This window comes from Mytilus galloprovincialis, chromosome 9, assembly GCF_965363235.1.
Source record: "Mytilus galloprovincialis chromosome 9, xbMytGall1.hap1.1, whole genome shotgun sequence".
NCBI lineage: Eukaryota > Metazoa > Mollusca > Bivalvia > Mytilida > Mytilidae > Mytilus > Mytilus galloprovincialis.
In genome coordinates, this window is record NC_134846.1 from 40,169,458 (window position 1) to 40,178,874 (window position 9,417).

Sequence of the window (9,417 nt, forward strand, 5' to 3'; positions counted from 1 at the left end):
TATAACATTTATAACGTTTTTGATTTTTTATAAGGGTGCTTGAATTATGTCCAAAAATCAAAACCGAAATATCAAGTTAGCAAAAAGCTGTTTAAATTACAAGAAAAATCACTAATTATCTGTATTCACTGAAACAATCAGTTAATACGTATTATAACTAAATTAACTAGTAATTACAGGTATTTCCGGAATTAATAGGAATTACATTTAATTCCTAATTTTATATATTTACTGTAACAGATATATTACATGTATATATCCATATAGGAGACTAAGGGGTACCGTAGATAACATGGTAAGGGACCGGTGATTTCTCATTCAATGAAGAGGTTTTTTTTCTCATCAGGAAATGAGGAATCACTCGTCTAGATACCAGTATGTCTTTGGAAATATATTTGTAATATAGACGCAACCGTTATGGAAACGGAAAAGCTACAAAATACAAATCCTTACTTCACATATACATGACATACATTAGTAAAAGGTCAAGTATGATGTTCATTACAACTTGATAAAATATTGTTATGAAAAAATAAACCGAATGAAATGTTTTTTTTTTTCAACTGGTTGATTGAAATAAATGATCTGCTATTTTGAATTTGAAAGAAATCATATTTATAATCGATATTATCAAATTATTCCACAAAAATGGTCCGGAATACAGAAAACAGTTCTTTAACGATTCTATTTTTGATAAAGGGGTATGAGGTTTCCTTGAACAACAATTGTCAATGGGTATGAGTGTCTGTCTGAACTATATTGAAACTAGCTGATATAACGGGTCTTTCTTGTGTGTGTCTAAGAACTATGTCATTATTTCGGATCTGCGTATCCGGGATCGTAATCCATGTTGCCCGTTAACATAGGGAACTAGTTATTGTAAAGTTTCTCCGTAAGCTCACTTAGTACTGTCTATATAACGAAGTCCATGTAATGTTCACATGTTTAATCATATATATATAATCTTTATATAAGAGTACATGTATAATAAATATTCTTAATCATAATTTCCAATTAACGTTCGTACATACAACTTGGTACTTCAAGCTACTACTCTCATATCTGACCAATACATAAAGTTTCTCACAAGATTCAGCTATAAACATGTTCTTAATTTATGTAAGGCATTGATTAATGGTCTTAGATTATTTGGATAAACTATTGCAGTTCAACTGTGCAACTAATGTATCGTATAAAGTGTCACATTAAACAAGATGAAAGATCATTAAACTGATTAAGAACTGACCATCAAATCTTAGATGGAATTGATTACGCCACATCAGTAAGATAATGATTGGGCATCATTTCTGATGCACTTGAACAATATCATCACAAATATATGATATTTTTTTCAATGTTCAACTGTCATCCAGTTTAAGTTTTTGAATAAGGTCTCGGAAGGAACGAAGGGTGTTGCTTTTAGTATTTTTCTAGCTGATCTGTTTTTGTAATTTGATATCCTATTTAAACCATCACTGCTATAACTACTCCACAATATTCAACAATAATCTATTAATGGTAAGACATAACCATTATAGAATAATTTTAGGCAGTCTAGATTTGTTATTTCTTAATTTTTAAAAGTCATATATAAAGATGTAATTTTGTATTTGGAATAACTGTATTTTACACTTTTCCTGTATTTTTTCCCCCTTTTACACACCACCTGTATTACGGTATATCAAATAAACAACGATAAACATAATTTTTTATTCGTGTACCTTTGTTTTATTTTTCAGATAATGAGCTTGTAACAACTGCTCTCGCTGTTTACGAAATAACGTCTGACAGTAAGTATATATATATATAAAATTTTTCGTGCAATCTGTATGAGTAAACAATATACAGTTAGATGAAAGAAGATTAAAATATTTCATGCTAATCATGTTAATATATGACTATCATGTACAGAGAGAAAGGAACAACATTATATCATGTTTAACAGATAATACATGTAACTATCCGTGCACTAAAAGTGCTAATAAAACCGTAGTGGACTAGTGTAGGCATTGATTGAATAGTATGCATGCCCATAATTGTTTTATCAAAAGTAAAATACTGTACGGATTGTCAAAACGAAAGTCTTGTATGGTCTTAATTCTTCGTCACTTGGTGGACTTCTAACCTGGCTGTTTCCATATTTGTTTTGTTTGATTGTCGTTAAGTGACTTCATACTTTAAAGGCAGTCAACTCGTGATCGAAGCGTACCACAAGGGTTATTAACCGGGGAATACTAGGGTTGTTCGATTAAGGCTTCAATTTATTAGTGTTATTCATTGCTAATGTCAAATTTAGGGAAAAACATCGAAACTAAACTATGACACGTGATTCCGTATGAGCCAATCAAGTAACTACTATATAATTTAAAGTGTAATAATGGTATTTGATTACCATTAAAAGGGTTAATAGAGCTTAGTTGTAAGAGCGACATCAATGGCTAACCGGTTAACAAAAAGAATTCACGTCATTTTGGGATTTTTTTTTATTAAATTGTTGAAAACCGTATGATACTAACACTAACCGAATAAAAGAATGCATAATAATAAATATTATCTGTTAATTTGAGAATATGTACATTTTCATGGGAAATTATACAGGGAATCTGCATGAATGGCTGACCCGCGTTAAGAGACAGGCTTATCTCTTGCACGTAAAAGACAGCCCTGTAGATTTCGAAAAAAGAGTAGGCTAATGCCACTACAAGGCAGCACTCGCACCTGAAAAGTGGAGAATGATAAATATAAGTCGCAACAAAGTGTTTTCCAATCCACTATAAATAAATATCTTTAAACTTAAAGGAAATCCGTGCACGGTGGAAACATTGCATGCTTAACAAACACTGTCTGTAATGATGAAATGTCTTAATTCAGCCTCGCATTTAATCACTGAGTAGTTATCTTTCAGACCCCTTAAATAAAAACTGTGTCTACTTCGCCATGCTGAATAAGATGAAAATGATACTGCAGTGGTGTGTCTTGCAATAAACATGATAAAGTGAATGCATTTCAATCACAATTACATTTTTTATCCATATGATATTAGTCTCTGTGTGTTGATCAGTTATATTTTGTTATACTTATCTTGAGATAGTCCTTAGTATTTAAATTAACTGTACATAGTGTTATCCATTTTATTTAACAGACACAGACACGCATGGAAAATATGCAACGAATGTTCCTACTGATGATGTTGACAAGGTTAAGTCAAAATCCTCAAATTTAGGTGTGTAATACGTTATATCAATTAGTGTTGCCTATAGCTAAGAACAAGACTATTGTCAAGTTTAAGATGAACTTCGAATTCGAGTTTTTTTTATTTATTTTAATATCAAGGATCTTTCTACTTTTCTATCATCACGGTGTACTCTTTCTACGTAAGAATAACAATATGTTAGATTCGAAGTTAAATTTTAGCTATGTTTCAGGCACTTATCAGTTGGCTGTATGCAGTTTAAATTAATTTTTGTAGATACAAGAAATATGTGTATATACAAATGGGATTTATTGTACATTTCTAGTATTCTTCTAGATAAAAATCCATATCCAGTTTGTTTTTCATTCAATTTAACTTTAAACTAGACTTGTTTTCTGTATGTGCCTGTCCAAAATCAAGAGCATGCATGCAGAGTAACAATGGTTGTAATTTGTACAAGTTTGACATATGTGTCTTTCCCTAAATTGTTTGTTACAGTCTATGCAGGTATTTATTATTTTGTATTTTTTCACGTTTTAATGTCTTAGTATTTTATAGCCGACAATACTGTATGGGTTTTTCTTAAACGTCATCAATATATCTGAAAGTGAAATTAAACAATCTGGCGTCTTTGATCTTCTTGTTTTGACAAGTGTCTGAAGAAACTCCGATTCATATGAAAATAAGAAGAGGTGTGCAAAGAGTTCGTTCCCATAGAAATGCCGATAATTCGTTGTAAAAGTCTACCTCGAAATTCAACAAATATATTACCGATAAGAAACTCCAGCATACTGATCACATGTTCCTCTATGTGGCAAGTTTTAACCTTTTGATCACTATTTATAAAATATGCCTTGTGACGAAATGGTACGGTACGAGATGATTATAGTAATAAAGGGTTTTTATTATGGCATAAATATTGTTGGTACGAACTTGTTATGGTATGAAATGACTATGGCTTTATATAGTGTAGGTTTTTTTCGGAATATACATCAAGTGAAAACTGAAAAAAGTGTCAAAGTTAATGTGAAAAAAGTAAAATCACAAAAATTCTGAACTCCGAGGAAAATTCAAAACGAAAAGTCCCTAATGAAATGGCAAAACAAAAAGCCCAAACACATCAAATATATGAATAACAACTGTCACATTCCTGAACTGGTACAGACATATTCTTATGCAGAAAATGTTGCATCAAACCTGGCTTAAAAGCTAGCTAAACCTCTCGCTTGTATGACAGTCGCATACATTTCCATTATATTGACATTGATGTGTGAACAAAACAAAAATACGCATTTATTTGTTCATTGATTTTAATGCATTGCTTGCAATTATCTTAATAACATATGCAACCGACATACATATTTTCTTTTTTGTTCTTCTCAAGGAGTGATTGTAGGTATACCTGCAGCTATTGTAGTAGTGATTTGTGTCATCGTTGTCATGATTGTATTTATCCGCCGGAGGTATGGAAAGAGAACATATCATAGTTTGATAAAATTCTTTGTTCTTTAAATCTTAATTTTATTACTAGAACACATTCTCGAAATCGCAGGCATTTGGGGAGTTATTGAAAGTTTATACACTGTTGTAGTAGGAGTTTTTGTAAAACAGTTTTTGACTGGAGAATTTATTGAAAGATGGTTCAAGTCGTATGTCCTTGGGGAAAGAACACAATTTTATTTCAATCCTCCCCCTTTTTGGCCCAAATCTGTAATTATTTTGGTATTAAATTCAATTATTTTCGTGTTTTCTGTGAACTATTAACATATACATATACTATAAATAACGTGTACTTGCTATTTACTACCAATTCCAAGTTTGCTATGCGCGGTGGCTACTGATACATATTATATACAGAGTAATGTACCCCAAAAAGCTATGCAAATTATGCGTATAAATTTTAAACATTCTTAGACGTAAGTCTTGTCTATGACATACACAATCATATCCGACGACAGAAACAATATCCGAAAGTCTTTATTGATGTGTTTCTCCTTAAAAAAAACCCGGAGTAATCAAAAGTGAAGATGACAAATGCAACTATGCATAGGACACTGAGGCATTACAATCATTTTATCGTGGAAGGAAGAGAAGCGACACACACAATTAGGTTTTCTCATTTAATAATATAGATAAAACATAAAATTTCGATCGGGATGCAATATAGGTACCATAAGAAAATAAAAGTTCACTTATTACGACTTTAAAAAGGAGGTGTGAAATTCAATCTCTAGCGACAGGAATAAAAAAAAAAAAACAAAAAAAAAAACACATTACAAAATCATTTATGAAGACGTGATTGAGTATTAAACGATAAAAAAAGTGTCTTAACAATAAGTCAAGATTTAAAAAATTCAAACATATGTCATAAACATATATATATCATCGAATTATTGAACACCGATTTCAGAGGATTGAAAATTTGTATAGTCACGTTAATTTTTCTGGCGTGTTACACATGTATTTTTTATTATCTTTATCCATCTTCATTTAATTGATGAATGTTAGTTATTTTATTAACAGATGTTTCCCTTGACATCATTGAAAAAGGTTGCACAAATGCATTATTATTTAAGAAAAACACCTGTATCTGTTTTCAAAATAAATTCTTTTTTTTCCTGAAATTTGTTTTAAATATATTGTACCTCGAAAGGAACGAATAAATACTTTGGGACACTTTATATTTCATTAGTAACATAATCCCAACTAAACTTTTACTTTATTAAAACGGCAACAGATGTACCATACACAATTTTTTTTATAAAGTATCGGTTCTGCAAGGATCAACGTTCAAAGGAGTAGGTCCGGTAATGGCCGATTTTGGCCTCCATTTCAGAATCATCTGAGGAAAGATTTTGAATCCTCTGTAATCACTTATAAAAAGTGTCTACTTCAGTTGATCCAATTAGTTTATGCGAAATATTTGTATTGATTTAGTCATTTAATACGCTCAAATTCAAGCTTTATTATATATATTTTTTTAAATATTCCATAGTATGCCTCTTTTCAGATGGCTTTTGTCAAAAACGAAAATGGCCGCATCATACAACTTTCATTTAAATATTAAGAATGAACGCAAAAGCGGTCACTTCCATTTAAGACAGAAACCGTTTCAAATATAGCTAAATGCTAAAATTGTGAACATTTCAGAAATTTAGCATGAATTAATGACGCTAGCTCCCGATATGTGTGCATTGTATTGTCAAAAATAGCCCATATAAATGGCTTAATGTTTTCATTTTAACAATTTTGTAAAACTGCTGTATTTATTGGCACAAAAAGGGGTCTTGCTGGACCTACTCCACATATTCTTCGATCGAATATTACGAAAGGCAATCGAAGTTCGATTTGTTAGCAATCACAAACGAACTTCTAAGAAAGTGTGAGTCTACCTACTCCAGGGACGATGTAACTCATATTTGTATAATATGTTTATAATCAAGGGTTTCATATATCTAATAATATACCTTTTTTTTGCAATATTACGAACGTGTATGGCTTAAATGTCATTTGCACTGATATGCATCAAATATGCTAATCAAAATACATACTGTATAAACTGTCCTGTTGTAGGCCTATAAGCAAAAATTGTCACAAGGAAAATACAACATCTATCACCCAAAAAGAAGAAAAGGTTATAATTCAAGAAACGGGTTCATATGAATTCACAAATGTTGCTTTGAGATTGTCTGACCACTCTAACGACCCGCTTGAATCTACAGAATTGAGTTGCGGGTCTGTATACATTAATTTGCAGAGGAAGGAAAACAATTCTCTCACAAGAAATGGAGTAACGTGTAGATTTCAAAGGACTGGTTTCTATGAACGTACTCATGTTTTGTCGAGATTATCTGACCACACTTACGACCAGATTGAATCACAAGAATACTACAACATGGCAACAGTAGCTGTTCCTCCGGCAAAATGAAAAGAACGCTTGACACAAAAAGTTTATTGTTTTTATTTTATATGTAAAAAGTAATTACGAGAAGTATATGGTTTTACTAAAATGTTATATATTTCTGAAGTCTTTAAACTGCATATGAATATTGAAAAAAATATTTGTCAAGCATTACCCCTTTCTAAGATGCAGACACTTGAGTGTATGTGGAAGAAGATTTACAAATGTATAGATTGAACTAATGGAGAAGCATACCCTATACAATATTCAACAACAATTAAGATTTCTATAGTTATTTCATCATTTTGAAGTCTTTAATTGCTCTTCAAATCGAACTTTTCATTCATGACATTGCTTCATCTTATATTTTATCATTGTGCCATACATTAATTTTGCAATAGTCTTAGTGACTTAACTAACGGGCTGTTTTTGATTTTTCGACAAGAAGTAAATATCAAACATTTACCATATATGCCAACTACCATCAATGTTGGTTTAGGTACGTGTATCTATACATTTCTTTCGTTACAATGTTTAATTTTGATTTTTCATTTCAAAAATACTGAAACTGATTTTTTTCTAAACTTGAGTTATATGCTATAATAATGCATGTCTTTTCCAAAACCATACTCTTTGGATCATTATGTGTTTTTTTTTTCTCTTTGTTTTTGTCGATCTTAACATGTTAAAATCATAAAAAAATATCCATTTAACAAATACAGAAGAAAAAAACTCATTTATTTATATTCCTACATATCAAACATTAACGTTATGACTTCATTAAAACGGTTTTATTCAACATTTTGACGTACCAAATTATACAATAAAATACATGTATGTGAAGTTAATTTCTTTTATAATGACATGGATGAAGCAAACAAAAACCTAACTAAGACATTTATGTACATATAAAACATAACATACTATTGCCAATGAGACAACTCTCAACAAGAGACAAAATGACACAGAAATCAACAACTGAAGGTCACCGTACAGCCTTCAACAATAAGCAAATCCAAATCGCATAGTCAGCTATAACAGTCCCCGAACTGACAAATGTACAACAATTCAAACGAGATAACTAATGGCTTACTGTATGTACAAAAAATGTACGAACATTATATATGTAATACATCAACAAACAACAACCACTGAATTACAGGCTTGGGACAGGCACATATATTCAGAATGTAGCGGTCTAAACATGTTAGCGGGATTCAAACCCTCTCCTTACCTTGGATAGTGGTGTACCAGTACAACATAAGAACGAACCATAAACACCAATTGAAATAGGTTTAACTCATTAGAATGATAAAAATACAAATACTACAAATACATGTGATGCATACATTGTACAGGTTATGCCCACACTATTAAATATCAATGAGGGAATATCAATTTTGAACTCGAAGTGAATTTACTAAATGATAAACGGTCGAATTTTTACAAACCTTGATGACAAAAGCTCGCGTTAAATCCTCATACAATGCAGACATTGCATAACTTGACAATAGTCATTTGTGGAGCCTTTTATAGCTTGTAGTTCGCATTGAGCATAGGCTCCGTATTGAAGGCAAAAAAAAAACCAATTGTAGATAGAAAGTACATAAGCAAATGGTAAAATCAGATGCTCAAGCATGTCAAACAAATTGATAACATATTCCCGACTTGGTGCATGCAAAAATGGTGGTAAAACATGGCTTGATAGCTAGCTAAATCTCTCACACATATACCAGTCCAATAATAGTCTAGTGTGTTGAAAACGATGTGTGAGCAAACAGAAACAGAAATACAAGACAAAATGTAAATAAAAATTACTGTCAAAGAATAATAAATAAGAAGAAAAACAAAAAAATGCATATGTAGAAAAACAACATAAGCAAAAACGAAGAAGAAGAATACAAAAATTACCATAACACGTATGAGTACCGAACCATAACATATGTTTATAACCAAAACTAGACTAAACAGTAAAAGCAACAATTTACAAAATAAAGACAAATAAATAAAAGAATACAAAAAACACGCTATGAACATGATGAACAACGTCAGTATCTAGAACATAATCTTCAACACCATCGTGTATTATTTGTGAATATGATACAGACTATTTGTCAACAACATGAACAAGGTTTTTTAAAATATCTTCCGATGCACATCCTTAATAAACAGTTCGAGACCACTGTTTCATCAACTTTCTTCTGATACACTCATGGCGTTTTACAAATTCTGAAAAGCATCAGCAAACTCTTGAATACCGAATGATTTGGGGAAAATTTCCTAAATGCAGATGAAGTTATTTGATATTGCTACAAAGGTGGGG

At 31.2% G+C, this 9,417-nt stretch overlaps 1 protein-coding gene across 1 annotated transcript in view; it reads left to right on the plus strand.

Moving 5' to 3' along the window:
• The window catches only part of LOC143046801 (uncharacterized), a 35,890-nt gene extending 27,994 nt beyond the window's left edge, over nt 1-7,896 (plus strand). Inside the window, exons 5-8 of the mRNA XM_076219867.1 lie at nt 1,740-1,790; nt 3,143-3,223; nt 4,578-4,656; nt 6,767-7,896. Of these exons, the coding sequence (XP_076075982.1) occupies nt 1,740-1,790; nt 3,143-3,223; nt 4,578-4,656; nt 6,767-7,121 (566 nt within the window). The 3' untranslated portion in view covers nt 7,122-7,896. The remainder of the gene's footprint in view (nt 1-1,739; nt 1,791-3,142; nt 3,224-4,577; nt 4,657-6,766) is intronic.
• Nucleotides 7,897-9,417: the final 1,521 nt, after the last annotated feature.